Below are 19,777 nucleotides of genomic sequence, written 5' to 3'. Positions count from 1 at the left end.
GCCTTAGATCAGAGATTTTTAGACTTTGTATCCTAGTCAACTACAGAATCTGTGGTTGGGGCCCAGCACAAGACTGGCCCCTCCAAGGGAGCCCAGAGCTTTGTTAGGGAAATTGGGGGGTGGGGGGACCACAATGAAGCCTATTGTCTCCTGTCCCCTTTTACAGGAAACAAAAGGCTCCCAGTCTCTGGGGAGCCCTAGCCCATGCCCATCCCCTGCCCAACCCCCAATGCCTAGCACACAGGGAGGAGCCAGGGCCACTGGAGACAGGAGGTTTTATTGATGCTGATGGGGGTAGGAAAGGCCCCCAGGAGCCTGGGGAAGGGGGTGGGGGCTGAGTCAGTCAGCGAATGCATAAGGCCTGGGCACATGGGGGTAGGTTAGGGCACATTCATCTTCTCAGGATTCTGTGGCTCCTTTGGAAGGAAGGGGGAGAGCATCTTGAGGGAGGAGCAATTCAAAGAGCAGCGAGGGAGAAGTCAGGGACAGCTGAGAGCTCCTAACCTGAAAGAAGGCACCACAATAGGCAGCAACATCTGTGTGGAAAGCTGGATCAGTAGGGGAAATGGGGGAGGGGCACTTCGGTTGGCTTCTTGGAGAGGGGTCATCCACTCTCGGCCTGGGTGAGCTCTCAGGGATACCTGGTACTCCCAAGCAGAGTTGGGCAGGGCCCAAAGCCCCCTTCCCTGTGGGCTTCAGTAGGGAGAATTAGGCATTCAGAGAAAAGGGCATTCAGGGAGCCCCCTGGCAAGGGGTGCCAGAATTAGTCCTTAAGGCACAGCTGGGGGCAGACAAGGCGCCAAGGCACAACTGGTGGGGGGATAGGGGCAGCCTCCAAGCTGAGTGCCAGGGTCACAAGAGGACACAGGACCGCCCACGCTTGATGGGCGTGGGGTTGAGCACAGCCCGGACAGCCTCAGCAAACACTTCCTTGACGCCGTCCTGCTGCAGGGCTGAGCACTCGAGGTAGCGCACAGCATGGATCTGCTTGGCCAGGGCCTGGCCCTGCTGCGGTGTGATAGGTGCCTGGCCCTGCTCCTTAAGGCGCCGTAGGGTGTCAGGCTGGGCTCTCAGGTCCTTCTTGGTGCCCACTAGGAGGATGGGCACATCAGGGCAGTGGTGGCACACCTCTGGATGCCACTTGTGCCGCACATTCTCGTAGGAGGGCGGACTGGCAATGGAGAAACAGATGACAAAGACGTTGGTCTGAGGGTAGGAGAGTGTGCGGAGTCGGTCGTACTCCTCCTGGCCCGCTGTGTCCCACAGGTTCAGGTTCACCGTACGCCCATCAACTGCGCTCTGGGCACTGTAATTGTCGAACACCGTGGGGATGTATTCCTTGGGGAAGGCATTAGTTGTGTAGCAGATGAGCAGGCACGTCTTGCCCACAGCCCCATCGCCCACCACCACACACTTGATGCTCTGCATCGTGGGTGCAGCTGCTACAGTGGAGGCAACGCCTCCTTCCCCTTCTGGGACCCTCCGGATGCAGTGACCTATGGACAGATTAAAGGGACACTCATGGTTAGGGAGGACTCTACCCACTGGGAGAAAGAATGGAAACACATGGACGGAAACCAGCTCCTGTTCTCTCAACCTGACACCATCCTGCAATCCCATGAAGACAGAGAGAGAGAAAGAGAGAAATGATACAATGAGAGAGGCCTTGAGACCAAGCCAAGATGCTCAGATGTATGGAGGATGGCAGTATAATGTGTAATATATTATGTGAAGCAAATAAGTTCTGGTACCAGACTGAATAAAGTCAAATCCTGGTTCTGCTATTTCCTACCTGTGTGACCCTGGACAAATTACTTAACCTCTAAGCCTCCATTTTCTTATCTGTAAAATGAGGATAAAATAATACCCACCTTTTTGGGTTGTTATAAGGATTATGTAAATTAACACATCTATGCCATTTAGAACAGTGCCTTGGGTCAAAATAAGTATTAGCTGCCTTTTTTTTTTCTCCAAGCAGTATAGACACAAAAAGTGAGGTACATAAGTATAGGATCTACCAGATTCTCTACCAGATGGGGACCCCTCCCACTGAGTAGACTACAGAGAGGTTCTGGCACACAGCAGCTGTCCCAGGTCACTCTGAGATGTAGCCACGGGTGCAGCCTCTACCAACTCAGGGCCCACCCTGCCCAGTGCACTGATGTTTTAAGTTCAGACCGGACATCTTAGCTACTAAGTGCAAACCAAAAGGCACAATGAGAAACCTGCTGAGTAAGGAGCACAATTCTCTAGACAGCTGCCCTATCTCAATTCCCGGGTGCCTGAGGGGTGGGGAGAAGGAGGGAGGGCTGACCTCATAACTCTTATAAGCACAGTAAACCCTATCTGGCAACTCTGTGCAGGAGAATCCTGGAGACTGAGCCAGGGTTGGGATTTGGTCTGGAATCTGGTATGTAATGATGAATAAGGCAGAGGCTGTGGCTCCCAGACATCAGCATCTTCTCTCAAGGCCCCTGATGGGGTGGAGGTAGAAGAGGGTTGGACAGAAGAGGAAAACAAACATTTGATTTCTCCGTTAATGGTACGTCCTTTTCCTGAGATCATGGCATGTGCCTCTGAAAAATTTCAGAAGCTTCCAGACTCTTAGATAGAGAACATAGTGCCATTAAAGCACTATCACTGAGAAATACATGCTGACATCAGACTGGCCAGGGATTCTAATTACAGCTCCACCAACCAGTCATGTTTGATCTTGGGCAACATATTTAAGTTTCCTGAGTCTCAAATTTCTCATCTGTGAAATGGGAATAATCTTGCCTGTTGTGTTAGAACTGCCAAGAGAATGAAATGGTTGAACATGAAGAAAGTGTTTGGCATGAGGTATGGCACATAGGAAATGCCAAATACATAGGCTGCTATAATTATTGGTGGAGTTAAGTATGAGAAATCCCAGCTCCAGCCATCACCCTAGTCCTCCCTGCAGTTCACAGGGCTTTGGCGTGAGGAACTGCTCTTCTAAGTTCTGGAACAGAGCAGAGCTTCCGGAAACCCTGTGATTATTTATACTGCTGTGGCAAGATTCCTCCTCTCATTGGCTACTTCCTCTCAGCCATGGGGGACTTTTTCTGGCTAGTATGTGACTTCCTTTCCCTGACTCTCTCCCACAACCAGGTCCCTACTCCCTGGGAGGAGACTGCCTTGTTTTAGACACACCCAATCTCTTAAGTATCTCTTGTTCCACCCAAACACCATCACCACTGGCCCATTTTCCCCATTTCACTTTATACAAACTATACCCTGGTCCGAGAACCCCTTACCCCCAGCTGGACCTCTCGATCATTGGTTCAGAAGCCTCAAAAACTAAATGGGGAGAGGGGGGAAGGAATCTCCCATTGGGAAACAGAAAAGGAATTCTGGTGGTATGGGATCTGCATAGGACCCAGGGATGGTCCCTGGGACCAGCTTGGAGGGAAATGGCTTCACAATCCTCTCTGGGCATTAAAAATATTTCAGTCTTACTTGCATGAATAAGTATGTGTTCGGGATCCCTGGGTGGCGCAGCGGTTTGGCACCTGCCTTTGGCCCAGGGCGCGATCCTGGAGACCCGGGATCAAATCCCACGTCGGGCTCCCGGTGCATGGAGCCTGCTTCTTCCTCTGCCTATGTCTCTGCCTCTCTCTATCTCTGTGTGTGACTATCATAAATAAATAAAAATGTATTTAAAAAAAAAAAGTATGTGTTCAATCTCAGGAGAGAGGATAGAGAACCTTGGGAATGGGTCTGGGAAGGAAATAAGGGCCCCCTAGGGCAGTGGAGAGAACCCCAGACTAGAAGTGAAGAGACCTAACCTGAGTCTGTGCCCCAGCTCTGTTCTGCTGCTGACCCACTGCAACCAAGCACGAGGCACTTACCCTCTCTGGGCCTCAGTGTCCCAATTCATGAAATGGGGAGAAAGATGCCTGTGACAGGGGTACTAGGTAGATGAAATGAGTCAAGAGCCCTGGGAGCAGAGGATAGGATGATGGAGGTAGGAAAGGCCCCCTAGGAGCACAGGGTGGGGGCGGGAGGGCAGAGTCAGGAAATGCCTAAGGCCTGGGCACACTGGGGCAAGTTAGGGCACATTCATTCTTAGGATTCTGTGACTCCTTCCCTGGGGAAAGGAGCAATCAGTTTTTTAGGGTAGGAAAAAAGGGCCTTCTTATGTCCACAAGATTATCTGGGAGACTGGCATTTTGAGAGCTCTTGGGCTTGTAAATCTTCAGTTCCACACAGAGCAGGGGAGTGGGTGTGGCCGTGTGATTGGGAACTCTTCCCCTACCAGCCCAACACTGAGCTGGCCCAGGCAGGAAGACGAGGAGGGAACTCTGGCCAGCAGTCACAAGGCCCAAGAGACTGGAAGTGTAGCAGGCTCCAGGGAGCTCTCTAGGGAGGGGTTATCAACCAGCAATCGGTAAATCAGCCCTCAAAGAAGCTGGGAGGGACCGGGTGGCTTCCGGGCTGGCAAGGGAACAGGGACTGACACCGGAAAAGGATCATGAGTGAGGTAGTGTCCAGAAACAGGGCAAAGCAGAAGCCGTGTGGTATAGAGCCAGGAGCACTAGATAAATGAATTTGACCTCTTAACGCTCACCTGGTGACTCTGCCCCTTGGTCAAAAACACTCACATGGTACAACCTCTTATAGGTCATGTGATATCGTTATTTGATCCTTCTACCTACCTATGGGTAATATTCCTAATTTGTAGATTAGGGAACAAACTTAAAGGAACCCAACACATTCACACAGCTCATTAGCCTGGAAGCCAGGATATAAACCCCAGTTTTATAATCCTACGTCCCATGTTTTTCTTAATGTGTCCCACTGCCTCCAAATGATCCCTTACTAGCTGTCATAGAGGCCTTAAGCAAGTAAGTCACTTCCCTCCCTGGAGTCTCAGTTTCTTCATCTGTACAATAGGAACAACAGTACTTGCCCTCCCTGCCTCAAAGGGCAGAAGTGAGGATCCCCAAACATGGGAATGAATGTGCTTTGTAAACTGGTAAGTGCTATGCATTCAAGAGGTTACAAAAGCAATGCTGTTCATCCCAAGAGGCAGAAAGCACTGAGTATGCAGGTGTCTGAGTTTTGGCATCAGTTCAATTTTCTCTACTCAGGTCTAGCTCAGACTCTTAGCCTCTCTCCCAGGACAACTGTGTTCTCTGAAATCCTATGGTCTGAGCTGTGTCAAGTAAGTTCCCGCAGGTCACTTAAGGAGGGCACATGCTACAAGGTAGGGTCTAACCTGTGCCACATTAGAAGGGACAGTCAGTGCTACAGGGGCCAAACATCCAGACCTGGGTCAGGGATCATCTGTGGCTTATTCACTAGGTGACGCTTTTTTTTTTTTTTTTAAAGGATTTCTGTTTAGTAAATAAGTTAATGTTTGCAAATCTGTACAGTATCAGCCAAATTATGACTTATTCTGGCTTTATATTCTCACCTTAATTCAGATCCTGCCTGTTCCCTCACCTTTAGGGTTTTTCATAATCTGGTAGGGGTTTTGGAGTTGGATAGATCTGGGTTTAAATCCTAGTTTTGCCACTTAGGACCTAAATAATAGCACCAACCTTACCAGGTTGTTAGGATTAAATACAATAGATGAATACAAAGTAGATAAGTTGCAAATGTGAGTTTTCCTGAGTTTCGGGCTCCCTGCTCCAGAGGGATCTTCACTGTCCTCTGTAAACAAGCCAGGCTCACTCTTGCCTCTGAGCTTTTTTCTCTTGCCCTTCTGTATGCTGCTCCCCTCACCACTCTTACATCTTCCTGCCTCCAGACCTAGCTTCAGTCTGACAGTCTCAGGAGTCCATAGCATGGCCACCTCTTTTAACCCTTCTCTGGCTCTAACTTTTCTCCAAGAGTCATATGTAAGTTTCCTAGCTTGTGGATGCCCCCTCCCCCTCCAAACAGCAGCTTGAACTTCTCCTGACTGCCCCCACAGAAGAGGGAAGTATAGTGTGCAGCCACTGGCTTCTGATGGGCTTGCTTTTGCCCCCATTACTGAGATCTGGATAGATGCCTCAAGCCCAGAATTGGATGATAAATAACCCCATAGCCAAAAGCTCTGACTGTGATAGGCAAAAATCTCTCCTCCCACTACCAGCTTGACCTGGCTCCCGCAAGGAGCACAGCTCATGGGGAGTAAATCCTGTCTGAATGTGGTCTCTGGAGCTCAGCTTGCACCCACTGGGACCTGGTCTTGGGGTGTGGCCCAGGCAGGCCCAGAATGGGGGAGGGAAAGGAAGCAGCAGATTGCCTGATTGCCAGATCTCCGTGGCCGTTACAGCAGGGGAAGTGTCCCAACTGGGAGTGGGGGAGGGGAGGAATGGGCTGTTAAGAGATGGGGGAGCATAGAGGCAATGGGGACTTACTGCAGCCTCCTAACCTGCGTCCCTGACACGGGGCTCCCCTTCTACACCCCTTCCTGAAACTCATTCTAACTAAGATCCGTCAGTGGGCATTCTGTTCTAAGCTCTGGCCACAGCACCTCCATCCTCTTCAGGCAGCCTCCACAAACTCTTCCCCAAAACACATCAAGCAGCAATACTTCCGGTCCCTGTGGGAATCTAGCATTTCTCCCCCATTTCATTCCTCCAATCCCCCTCCTCACTCCTGTGTGTACCTCTAACCTTGGTCCTCTGGAGCCAAGTACTCTTCCCACTTCCTTTAGGAAAGTTTTTGTAAATCACCCAAATCCCAAATGACTTATCCCCTCCCAGGTCTGGTCTCTGTTTCTCTCACAGGTACATACTATCTTGCATCACAAGAAGGCTGATCTGAATCTTATCTCTAGTCACTAGACTGGGAGGGTCTAGAGGGCAAGGTCCTAGTTGATCTGTCTCCTTAGGCTGAGCACAGCACACTGTGGTTATCAGTAAATAAATAAATAAACTTGATGCATCCCTCATGTCTTTGCACATGGGAGTTCCTCTTTCTAGAATTCTGTTTCCTGACTTCAGAGCCTCTGGGTCTTCCAGGGTCCAGTTCTGTTCCCCAGCTTCTCTGAGGCACCAAAGCAACCCCTTCTCCTGCCCTATCTTCCCCGGCACTGTCTGAACTATTCACGGTACTGAACTGGATGCCTCATGCGGAGGTAAGTCCACCCTGCTTACTTCCAGAAGCCCAGCAGAGGGCTGAGCAAAAGCTGCAAGCTGACACACATCTCCTCCCCCATCAATCCAGACTTCGATTCTGGGAACAAGGAAGAGCCTCCATGCCCAGGAGACATAAGACAAGGGTAACTGACTTCCGACTTCCGACTTCCTCTGTGGGGTACAATTCAGAGTGATGAGCACACAGGCTAGATTGAGCCTGGAGGGGTGAGGGTGTGGGGTGGGGGATGCAGGCACAGCGGGCCCAGAGGTGATGAGGAAGATGGGCAGGAAAAGTGATCCTGATAAAGCTAAGAACTGGTAACATCAGAAGGATGACATAAGGGTCAGGGTTAGTATTGGAAATGGCTTCAGAAGTTCTTCAAGTCTGTTGGTTTTGAAGGAGAGGTGGAGAGGTGATATGAAAAGGCTCAAAGGGGCTGCAGCCGGCTGCAGCTGGGCTAGGAGGAGGAAGCTGGGGGGAGACATGAGGTCAATGCGGGGCTGGGACCAGGCCAAGGGCTGAGTCTCTCTCATTCTTCCCCTTCTCCCCATCAGCAGGGACAGAACCCAGGAGAGCCTAGTTCCCAGCCTTAAAAAGAAAACAACAATGTACGCTGAAGAGCTCTCCACTTCTTGCTATTCTTCACCCTTTAGCCCCTGCAGAGGATCCTGCAGGGCAGCAGGGTAAGAGGCAAAGAGAGTTGACTCTACCTGGTAGGGGCAGGACAGCTGTAGCTGGGAAGGCTCTGTGGGGCTGGGACCCTTTCACTAAGGCCCAGTTCCCTTCCTTCCCATTCTAGCACCTGGGGTGCTCCTCAAAGGGTGAGCCCCAGGGCCAGGGCGGCTCTGGGTGGGGGAGCTGAGGAGGCTGCCCCTCCCCCACCAGGCGGCACAGAGGAAGGCTCCAACACTTGCTTCCTCCTCCCCGCTTCACAGGCTTCACAGCAGCTCAGCAGTCCCGGGGCCCCATGAAAGGCCTGTGAGGTGGCACTTCCTTTGCCTTTGCTCATTTCACACGATGCTGTACAGAAATGCCATCCTCCCAATCCTGCCTCCCCCACCTGAAAATACCCACAGAGAGACCCAGGGCCGCCCTGTCCCTTCAGCCCCGCCCCAGCTCTGAGGGGGTTTCCACAAGGGAAAAACACATCAGGGAGGAAACTCCGGCATCGATTTTCCACTGTCAGTGGGGCAGAGCTGGAACAGGGCAGAGGGTACTCCCCCCATATTGCTGCCCCCTGGCATAATCCCCGACATTCTGCCAAATTCTCTTCTTTTAACCCGTAGGAATCCTTGTGCTTTGGGGGAAAGGAGCCACAGGTCCCATTGCTGAATAGATAGAGAATACTGAGGCCTGTCAGATCAAGGCTGGCATGAGACAGGAGGGCCCAGAGTGTGTGTGTGTGGGGGGGGTACTGCTACAAGGAGCCCCTTAGGGGAAAGAGACTTAGAATTCTCAGTATTCTCTATGCTCATTAGAGGTATTAACAGGCAACTCCTATTGTTGGAGCTGAGCCACAAGAGACAAAGTTGACCAGGGTTATACAGATTTGGGAGCAAATCCAGGGCAAGGACCTGGGTCTCTTAACCTCCAGCCTGATGTCACTTCCACAAAGAAAAGTTGAGAACTGTTACTCTGGCCTGGGAATGGGCCCATGTTTCTGGCCTCACTTAGGATGACCCTACAATGGTTTTATTCCTTCAGGAAATGGGCCAAAGGGATTAGGTTGATGCCCAAACCCATTCTGCTTCCAAGTTCCCTGGCTCTCATGTCTAGCCAACATGAGGCTGTCCATGATCTAGAACTGATACTAGTGGACAGACAGCCACCCTAGCCTGCCCCAATTGAGAAGCTCCCTCTATAAGCTCTAGCTCCTGGGGAGATGTCCTCCGCCCATGACAGGAGGACAAAAGAGGAAGCTAGACCCTAGACAGGAAAACCAATCTGTTCTGGGGAGGCGGCCCAGGCTTTGTCTTTGGTTTCCCTCCTCACAGACCCCCTACAAGCCTAACTACTAATGGGTCTACACTGTGTATGGAGGGAGAGGTCTTCATTCTGGGCCCAGGCCCCCACCTTCTTCCCAGCTGCCCAGCTACCCCCATTCTAATATCTTCCCAACTGTCTCATTATAGCTACAACTTCTCATATCTTCCTGCTATAACCTCCTAAAAGCTCACCTCGGCCACTTCATCTGACCTAACATTTGGCCAGAAACAACTCTCCATATCCTAGATTCCCAACCAGGATCTGTGACAATCTCACATTAGCCATTTCTTCCCCAAATAAGGACTGGTTTAGCAGGTGGGGAGTCAGAACTCCTGGATGGTTTTTTAATGAGCCACGATGCTGAAAAAGTGCCTTGCATGCACATCCTTCTCTGAGCTGGAATTTTTTGCAGGTTCCTGGGATTTCCTCCTGGAGTGGAACCACCTGTACCTCCCAGAGTGACAGTAGGAGATACGGTGGAAGAAGGGACAATTCACGGAAGAAGGGGGAAAGGCTAGAATGAGGAACCGGGTTAGCTCTTAAATCTAGTTGTGCTTGGGAATCCCAAAAAAGTTCCCCTCCACTTCTCTTTTTTTTCTAATGGGGAGAAATGAATACAGTAGACTTGAGGTGGAGAGGCAGGATCTCTCAGCATGCTTCCCAAAGACTTGAGGAAGGAGCTTTAGAATGGGGACAAGAGCGCGTAGAGCCAAGCTGGACTGAAGTTAAACTCGAGAGGAACTCCTGAAACACAGGGAGTAGGGTCCTGGATGAGAGGGGGAAAATTAACAATGCCTGAAGGCAGAGGGGTCGGCAGAGGACTTGTCATGGAGACCCTAATGCAGCCAGGGCACGTGAGTTCCCAGGCTGGGCAGGCCCCAGAAGGAAGGAGGGAAGACGGGGCAGACACTTCTGCCTTACTTCCTTCTCCTTAACTAAAACAGTAAAGACTTAAGTTAGACCAGCTATCTAGTCTTCCCTCCAGAATCCTGCCTTTGTCCTCTCCCTTTCCTTCCACCACACCTAGCTGACCTCATCCCATTTTCCTAACAGGTGGTGTAGGAACAAGCAAGCACTGGAATCAGGGGCCTTCAGGCTCTCTCCCAGCCTCTATACCTGGCCTCTTGGTTAAGCACCCAAGGGTTTGGGTGATTTGATTTCCCACGGCCTCGCTCACCAGTCTTATTCCTGTGTCACTCTACCCTTACTGCTACAGACTGCTTCCTCCTGCCTAACCACAACCTCACCCACTGCAGGTTCCCTTCATTCTGCTGGTTTCCCCTGCCCTGGGCCCTCTCAAGGCTGAGGGCAGTTATTTTGTCTCCAAGAGATAAAGACATAGACACATTGACAATCCCAGGCAAATACACATAGAGAAAAGTTTTCCAGCCCTTTAATCATCTTTATCACTGGGAGGTTGTAGCCTGTCTCTCTGAGGTCGGGAGATCTGAAAAGGCTCTCAAACCCACCAAAGTTCTGGACCCCAAAGCCAGAGATAAGTGGCTGAAAGGGAAGGAGACAGGGAGATTAAGAGAAGTGAGGAAAGGTGGAAGAAGCAAGAGGGTGGATATGTGTTTGGGAACCAGTAGGGGGGCAAGGAAGGGAGGTGGGGAGGCTGCAGGGAACAGAGGTGGACAGAGGGGCAGGGCAGGTGACAGGACAGGACCTGGGCATGACAGTGTGTTTAGGTGAAAGACTACAGAGGATGCAAGAAGAGGGTGATGGAGTGTTTGCAGATAGGGTCTGAAGAAGGAATGGAGGAAGAGAAATGAGAATATAGAATTTAGGGACTAACGATTGGGTGGAGGGAATAGGAGATGCTCCCAATTATTTCCCAAGGCCAGAGCTGGCACTGCCACCCAGAAGGTCTGTTCTCTCATCCCCTCAAAATAGCCCCCATCTCAGCGATGCCACCTTGTCAGGGCCTATCAGCACCTCTGAATGAGAGTCCTTCCACCGCTAGTCACAAGACCAGGCCCTCTTCTTCCTCAGTTTACCCCCCAAAGAGCGAGGCCAGGCCCTGGTCAGCCAGGCACAGAGATGTTTGCCAACTAAATACCTGTTGCTTCATTCCAGGGATGGAGAGGTTGGGCGTCAGAAAAACAGGCATAGAGAGCGAGACTGCGACTGGCGGGGCTCCCCCCTCCCTGCCCTCCCCTGAGTGCACAGGACCTTGGACTGCAGCCTGCGAATGCGGGTCCGGATTGGCACTTGCAGGGAGGGAGCTCTATTCTCCGCAGTCCAGGGCTTCGAGGGCCCCAGACACCGCCCCCCTCCAACCTCCAACCTTGCAAGTGTCACAACTGCCGAGCGGAGGGGAGCACTTTCTCTGCAGCCCAGGGGGCCCCCTTCCTTCACGCAATTTGGGACACCCCCCTCCCCTTCTGAGGTCACCCCAGCCCTGAATCCCATCGCCCAGCTCCGAGCTCTTCCACTTCGGAGACTTTTCTCTCGGAGCCGGGGACTCTCCCACCTCCGCGGTGCCGCCTCCCCGGGGACAGAAACCCACCGTCACGGTACCGCCGCCGGCTCGCAGGGGCCGGCTCCCCGCCCGCCCGCCCGCCCGCCCGGCCGCGCCCGCCCAGCTTGCGGAGAGCCGAGAAGCTCCCGCCCGCGCCTCCCGCAAGCGAACTTCCCCGGCCCGCGCCGCGCCCGCGCCCGCGCCCGCGCCCGCGCGCAGTCCCTGCCGGCCGCGCTCCCCCGCCCCCTCCCCCGCCCCCTCCCCCGGCCCCCCGGCCCCCCGGCCCGCCGGCCCGCGCCGGGCCTCACCTGGTGCCCTCCCCGCCGCGGGGGAGCTGGGGGCGGCGGCAGCGGCTCCGGGCTCGAGAAGGAAGTGAGAGCGGGAGGCCGGAGGAAGTGGGGGGGGCGGGCCGGCCGGGGCGGGGCGGGGCGCGGGGCGGGGCGCGGGGCGGGGCGGGCCGGACCGGGAAGTGCGCGAGGCCCGGGCCCCCCGGCCGGGGTCTCCCCCCCAACACCTGCCCGGCGCGGTCCGGGGTCGGGCCCTGGGCTCCCTAACCCCGGCCCTCTGCCTCGGAGGCCCCTAAGTCAGGTCTCCTAAGGTCAGTCCTGCCCGTCTCCTCCGTGCCACCCCACCCCAGTCGAGGCCGTAGCCGGGGCCCCAAGCTTTTGTCCCCCTCCCCGTATCTTGCCCCACCCACTCCCCGCGGGAAGATGCTGAGAACCGGCGCCCCACGGTGGGCGCCTCGGTCAAGCCCAGGGAGGGAGCGCTGGCCCAGCCTGCGGGTTGGCCGGAGTGGGTCCGGCTGGGACAGTCCCCACCCCTGCCCCGAGCCCCAGCGGAGCGCGCAGTGGTGGTGATTCAGCAGTGGGAAGGCCCCAGACCCCTGGGGAGGGTGCGGAGACTGGGGGCAGGGGAGCTGGCGTCAGCACCCGGGGAAAGACAAGATCAGCAGAGGCGCCGACCGAGCCGCGGGCCCCAAAAACAGGATGTCGTGTCGTCGTTCCGCAACCGGCTGCTCCGTGCGCTGGGCTCTGGGGAGGGGAGGGGGCGGGGCGGGGCGGGGCGGGCGGAGGACGTAGGGCTCCCCTCGCCCTCGCCCTCGCCCTCGCCCTCGCCCTCGCCCTCGCCCTCTCTCTCCTCGCCGCCGGGCGCGCCACCGCTTAGGGCTGCAGGGCGGCACCCAGGCCCAAGATCCTGCCGGCGCCCCGGGGACAGCTGGGTGGACGGGCTCGCGGGCGCCCTCTGCTGCTTCTGCACCCAGGTGTTGCTCAGGAGCTCTGACGGCTCCAGAAGGGGCGGATAGCCTTCCTCCGTTCAACCCAAACTTTCTGAGCGCCTACCACGTGGACAGCTGCAGCTCCGTGCGGCGTTTAGGACAGGCTCCCTGTCTCCAAGAGGCTTTCCAGATAAAAAGGAAGAATAAATAGCGTAACCTTCTGAGCCTCAGTTCTATCTTTGGTAAAATAGAATAACCTCTCCTTCGTCCTGTAGAGGGGAGATAACATGAGAATGGATGTAAAAGGCCTGCTATTGGTGCCCGGCTCAAAGTAAACATTCAACGAATGCTTTAAAAAAAAAAAAAATCATGCTATAAGAATAAGTTTCCGGGATCCCTGGGTGGCGCAGCGGTTTGGCGCCTGCCTTTGGCCCAGGGTGCGATCCTGGAGACCTGGGATCAAGTCCCACGTCGGGCTCCCGGTGCATGGAGCCTGCTTCTCCCTCTGCCTGTGTCTCTGCCTCTCTCTCTCTCTCTCTCTGTGTGACTATCATAAATAAATAAATAAATAAGTAAATAAAATTATTAAAAAAAATAAAAAAGAATAAGTTTCCTAAACACAACATGTCTGCCCACATCTTTGGGTCTTTGCCCCTTCTATTCCCTCTGCCGTGCCTTCTTTCCTGTATTGATTGCCAGGCGAAATCCACTCAGACTTTCACAATTCGGCCCCAAAGGACTACTCCCTGCGTGGTTGCCATCACCCTTCCTCCCACAACACAGATACACCCACCCCACCTCTGCCATGCGGTTGATAGTCTCTCCCGGTGCTGTCTAATGAAAATAATGTAAGCTACACATGTAACTTAAAATATTCTATTGATGACATTTTTTAAAAAGTAAAAAGAAACAGGTAAAATTAATTTTAATGATATGTTTTACTTAGCCCACTATATCTAAAATGGGATCATTCAACATGTAACCACTATAAAATTATTCACTATACAAATGAATAGGGTATTTTACATTCTTTTTTTGTACTAAGGCTTTGAAATCTGCTATGTGTTTTATACTCACACTACATCTGAATTTTGACTAGACATATTTCAAGTGCTCAACAGTACACATGGCTAGAGGGTATGGTATAGGACAACAAAATAGAGCCTCTGTCAGAGTCAAGCTGGTAGATGACTGAGTAGGTGAATTCATTCTCTATGAGCTTTCTGGGTAAGCTTGTCCTGATCCTCCTACGTGGAGTTTGGGTCTCTGTCCTCCCTCCCCATAGCACTTGGGACAAACTCCTCTCTGTGGAGAAGAGGAGAGCAGGAAAGACAAAAGGAAAATCTGATGCCCCTCTATACCCTACTAGGAACACCTGGCTGGCTGGTGCTTGGCGTTTGATGATGAAGAAAGCATTGTGCGTTTCCATAAAAGACAGGGTTCAGTGGAGGAGTACATACTAAAGCAGCTTCTAGAAGCCATTAAAAATTATGTCTCAGAACAAAGGTTTTTGAGCTGAGTTCCTAGAGTTCCCCTCCCAGGATTTGAAGGGAGGAAAATAGTGGGGCTCTGGCCTCCCTTCCCTTCAACCAGAGTGATTTTGCTTTTATCTGATTTATATACTGCTATTCTGGATAAAGAACTTTTTTTTTTTTGTTTTTAAGACTTATTTATTTGTTTGAGAGAGAGAGTGCACGAGGGGGAGGAACAAAGGGAGAGGAAGAGACAATCCTAAGCAGACTCTGTGCTGAGCATAGAGCCCCCTACACAGGCTGATCTCATCACCTGAGATCACAGCTCCAGCCAAGAGTTAGAGGCTCAACAGACTGAGCCACGTAGGTGCCCCAAGAGCTTATTTTTAAAAAGTTTCTTGCAAAAAAAATTTAAAAATCAACTTTGGGATTTTACTCTGCACAAGACTAAGAGTAGAGTAGGAGAGTAAGAGTAGGGTGCACATTATACACAGTAGACCAAAATGCTGGATTGGCAGCATGGAGTCAGACTGAATTTCCAAAGCTCTTGGTCTTGGGCATGCATGGCCTCAGTTCAGCTTGCTTAGGTGGGAGAACCTGACTTGGCCTCGAGGATTTCATAGTCTGGTGGGATATGGGCCTGCTACATGTGAAGATACCAGAGGAGGAAGAAAGAGCCCTGCGCTGTGCTTCAGAGGACCTGAAGTCTAGTCTTGGCTCAGCCAGACTGGCTACTGAAACTACCCAGGCCTCACTCTTATCTGGGTTTCAGACTCCTTCACTGGAAAACAAGGGTTAAATCAGATAATACCTTTGAGCTCTGACTTTCTATGATACACTCTTTAGAATAATAATTAGGCAATTAAGGTTTATGTATATAGCATATTCTTTAAAACCATTTAGGTCATCTTGCTTTGTGGTCTAGTTAATTGTATCTGTCTCCCCCACTGACTATAAGTTCTTTGAGGTTGTGTCTGATTCATCCTTGTGTTCATCCACTGGACCTAGCACAGGCAGGCCTAAGCATCCATTTGTCTTCAGAGTCATCTGTGGAATAAAATTGCCATAATAAAGCATTGATATGTGTAGAACCACGAGAGGCCGGGTGACTTAGAGCCAGATATAGGATGGGCCAATAAGAACAGAAGAGTGGGAGACAGGCAGTGGGATGGGACTGTCTGCAAAGGCCTCTTAGAGGAGGAAGATGCTTAGCTGAAAAGTGTAGGAAGAGGTCTCAGGACCCAAAGGGCTGTTTCTTCTTCCTACTCTCTCGCTCACTTTCTCTGAATAGGTGAGCTCTTGGTAGGTGGTGTATGTCTGTGCTTACAAGCAGCTGAGAAGCAAGAACACCCCCTGGGACCTTTAGAAGTGAGACAAAATATGAAAGTACTTTTGGGGGGTAAAACAGAGAGATCAGACAGGTTCTGAAGTCAGACAGTCCAGGATTCAAATCCCATTTGTGCCACTTTCATCGTGGCCTTTGGCAAGTCACATGAACTTTCATTCATTCCCTGAACCCGTATTTATTGAAAACCTCTGGACTAGGCATAATGTCACATGCCAATGACGCAGCAGTGAAAACATAGATAAGTCCCTATTCTGATGTAACTAGCAAGGGAGATAGATCTTAAACAGGTGATTATGTGCTGTAAGATCACAGAGCGGAGCTATGTAGTTCCATTTTAAAATGGGAATGATAATACTACGGGCTTTGTGGGACTGTGAGGATTAAATGAGAGAATGCAAATAGAATGCCCTAGCCGATTGCCTAGGGTACAACAACATTAATTTCTCATATGCCCATGACTTGGTGCCCCTAAAAGAGCAGGGCAGAGACAGAAAGGAGGAGGAAAAAAAAAAAAGCCTTGAAATGATTTCACCTCTGCCCTCCTGTCTTCCAAAGAGGTCTTCCTAGCCTGGTGTGCATAAACACCATCTCCTATAGCTCACCAGTGGCTCACAAGGGTCTTCTTTCTGTTCAGTCCCAGTCTCAGCCTCTTCAGACTAACCCTAAACCTGAGTTTTCCTTTGTCTCTGATGGGGCTCCTCTTGATTCCCTGGTGCTCCCTCTCTCAGCCTGCCCCTCCCCTTCATTGCTCTTCTTCATTGCTACCCCCAAAGACAAGCCTGATGTCCTATTTTGTGACATGGGAAGATGATGAGCAAGACAGGAGATAGCAAAAAGAACAAACAGGGGAAGTGACAAACGCAACAGAGTTCTAGAGTTGCGTCCTCTGATCCATTGTTCCTGATTCCCTCTGAGGAACTAACTAATGAGGGGAGGAAGGGGAAGGGGCTTGCCCTATCTCCTAGGAGAGTCAATCCTCCCAGGCAGGGCAGCTTTGAATCTTTGAGGTTCTCCAAACTGAGTGTTACCCACATCATTTGGAATAATCCCCCCTGGGAATTCCTCCCTCTTTGGCGCTGGCATTTTCCAGAAGCAATTCAGTTTAAGCAGTCACCAACAGTACCAGGATGTGAATCTAGGCAATCTAATTCCAGAACCCCTCCCACTCCCCACAAGTGTGTGCCTCTGCACATCCTCTGATTGCTTTATTTTTTTTTCTCTGATTGCTTTAGGGAGTTACTTGCTAATCCTCTGTGCTCCCTCACCAATTCCTATCAAGACATTATACAACAACTGCTAATTACTATTCATATACAGATTTCCCCTAAAAACCAAACTCTTCACGAATAGGAACTGGGTTGTTATGAACAGGTGCTTGGTATATGCCAAATCAATAAATGAACCTCCGTACTAAGATCCTACACCTGATTTTGGAAAAGCAGGTGATTTTCTTTGTGAAACTAGCATGGAAGAATTGCTAAAAGCCAATCAAAATCTCTCTCCTCATTCCTACCCAGCCAGACCTAGGGCCCTTTCTCAGGGATAGCTGTAATTTCCATTTTTGAACACCAGGGGGCGCCACTGCTAACAGAGCCCAAACTCGGATTTTAAACTAAACTTTTGGGAGCAGATTTAGGACTCCTTATTGCACTTCTACTGAAGATACTGTCACTTTCCGAATGAAAGCTACTGGTAACCAGAAGCCCTGTGGTAGGGAGGAATGAAAGCTAGAAACATGACAGCCAGTTCATAGAGAGCACACATCATTCACGTTCTTTTATCGAGTACCAGCTTTGTACTAGCCAGAGAGAGCATGAAGATGAATGAAATTCAGTCCCTGATGAATGCAGAAGCTAATGGGGAAGACAGATACTTATAAGATAATCATAATCCAGTTATAAAAGTACTCTAAGGTATAGCAGAGGACTGAAGCACAGTGCAAGTTAGGCAAGTCAGGCAAGGTGGTGAAGGAAGGAAGGAGTAGCTTTTGAGCTGGGTATTTTATATTTTATTTTATTTTATGCCAACCACAACTTTTTTCATGCTATGCTGTCACCATTGGTAAGGCATGGATGCTTTTCTTTCACTGCAGCTGAGACTTGAAGGATAGAGAGAAAATTCCAAAGGGAAGAGCTTGATGTGGTAGCATCAGCCTTAGTTTATCTATAATGAGTATAGCTTCTGTCTTATCTAGTAGAGCTCTTGTGAAGGAGAGAGATGTTTGATGTGAAAGCTCTTGCAAAGAGTGGAAGAGAAGCAAGAGAATTGTTAATCTAATTTTATTTAACTCCTGGGTAGCTCAGCAGTTTAGTGCCTGCCTTCAGCCTAGGACGTGATCCTGGAGTCCTGGGATTGAGTCCCACACCGGGCTCCCTGCATGGAGACTGCTTCTCCCTCTGCCTATGTCTCTGCCTCACTCTCTGTGTCTCTCATGAATAAATAAATAAAATCTTGGGATCCCTGGGTGACGCAGCAGTTTAGCGCCTGCCTTTGGCCCAGGGCATGATCCTGGAGACCCGGGATCGAATCCCATGTCGGGCTCCCGGTGCATGGAGCCTGCTTCTCCCTCTGCCTATGTCTCTGCTTCTCTCTCTCTCTCACTGTGTGCCTATCATAAAAAAAAAAAAAAAAAAAATCTTAAAAAATTTTTGAAAAAAAAATTTTGATTTAACCAACCAGAATATCAGGAGAAAGGCCCTAAGAGCAATTCAAGGGTGATACACCTGGTATATGGTAAGGGCTTGGTGTGTAGGTTTAAAAAAGACAGATGAGAAAAAAATCTTTGTTTCCTCTGAGACTCATAATGTGAGGAGGGGTTCTTACAGAGGCTACAGCTCACATTAAGACCCAACATAGGAGCTACTGAAGTGAGAGTCACAGCTTCAGATCCAGGAAGATCCATGAGGTCTCAGGATTTTCTTGTTTTGTAAAATATTAAAGCCAAACTGAAATAATAATCTGGTACTTATAAATCCTATAATTGGGGAGACTAAGATCAAGAGGAGAACTGGGGGACACTTGGGTGGCTCAGCGGTTGAGCGTCTGCCTTAGGCTCAAGGCGTGATCCCGGGTTCCGGGATCAAGTCCCATATCAGGCTCCTTGCATGGAGCCTATTTCTCCTGTCTCTGCCTCTTTCTCTGCCTCTCTCAGGAATAAGTAAATAAAATCTTAAAAAAACAACCACAAAAGAGAATTGGCTTGTTTTTAAAATGATTTTATTTGTTTATTTGAAAGAGAAATAGCATGTACATGAGTGGAGGGGAGAGGCAGAGAGAGGGAGAAGCAGGTTCCCCTGCTCATCAGGGAGCCCAATGTGGGTCTTGATCTCAGGATCCTGGGATCATGACTGAAGCCAATGGCAGGCACTTAACCCACTGAACCACCCAGGTGCCCCAGGAACTGGCTTTTCTGATGTTACATCATTATTTGGGAGGCAGAGAGAGGAAACCAAAATGTTCCTCCTGTTATGTAGGCCGTGGCTTTGGTTCCCAGATACCATTTTTTTTTTTTTTTTTTTACCATTTGTTTTTATTTTTGTTTTTAATTGTGGTAAAATACACCTAACCTAAGGTTTATCTTCTTCATCATTTTTTTTTTAAGATTTTATGTATTTATTCATGAGAGGCACAGAGAGAGAGAGAGGCAGAGACACGGGCAGAGTGAGAAGTAGGCTCCATTCAAGGAGCCTGATGTGGGAATCGATCCTAGGTATCCAGGATCACGCCCTGGGCCAAAGGCGGCACTAAACCGCTGAGCCACTCAGTGATCCTCTCTTCTTCATCATTTTTAAGTGTACAGTTCAGTCATGTTTGGTATATTCACATTGTTTTGCAACTAATCTTGGAAAACTTAAAGTATATCTGTTAAACAATTTTCTACCCTCTCTGGGCAACCACTCTCCTACTCTCTGTCTCTCTGCATTTCACTACTTTAGATACCTCACGTATGTAGAATCATACAGCATTTGTTTTTTGTGAGCAGCTTATCTAACTTAGCATAATGTCCTCAGGGCTCATCCATATTGTAGTATGTAGAATTTCCTTCCTCGTTAAGGCTGAATAATATTCCACTGTAGGTATATACCACATTGTATTTATTCCTTTGTCCACTCAGACTCTACCTTTTGGCTATTGTGAATAGTGCTGCTGTGAACATGGGTGTACAAATATCTCTCTGAAATCCTGCTTTCAATTTTTTT

The 19,777-nt window shown here is 50.4% G+C and overlaps 1 protein-coding gene and 1 long non-coding RNA gene across 2 annotated transcripts; one reads left to right on the top strand and one right to left on the bottom strand.

Annotated features, from left to right (window-relative positions):
- Positions 1-258: 258 nt before the first annotated feature.
- RHOG (ras homolog family member G) lies at positions 259-11,939 on the bottom strand. The gene is made up of 2 exons (XM_072794385.1): positions 11,851-11,939; positions 259-1,496 (listed from the first exon to the last, which is right to left on the bottom strand). Exon 2 carries the CDS (start codon positions 1,426-1,428, stop codon positions 853-855), a length of 576 nt encoding a protein of 191 aa, XP_072650486.1. The 5' UTR covers positions 1,429-1,496; positions 11,851-11,939; the 3' UTR covers positions 259-852.
- Positions 11,940-11,995: 56 nt separating this feature from the next.
- On the top strand, positions 11,996-12,982 carry LOC140615568 (uncharacterized). The gene is made up of 2 exons (XR_012016081.1): positions 11,996-12,140; positions 12,804-12,982. It is a non-coding gene; the product is annotated as an uncharacterized lncRNA (long non-coding RNA).
- Positions 12,983-19,777: the final 6,795 nt, after the last annotated feature.

Source organism: Canis lupus, chromosome 23 (genome assembly GCF_048164855.1).
Source record: "Canis lupus baileyi chromosome 23, mCanLup2.hap1, whole genome shotgun sequence".
Taxonomy (NCBI): Eukaryota; Metazoa; Chordata; class Mammalia; order Carnivora; family Canidae; genus Canis; species Canis lupus.
Note: the sequence above shows the minus strand (reverse complement) of the source record. Positions and strands in the feature narration are given on the sequence as shown.

Coding starts and splice junctions, on each gene's coding strand:
- RHOG (XM_072794385.1), bottom strand. CDS start 1,428: ATGCAGAGCATCAAGTGTGTGGTGGTGGGCGATGGGGCTGTGGGCAAG.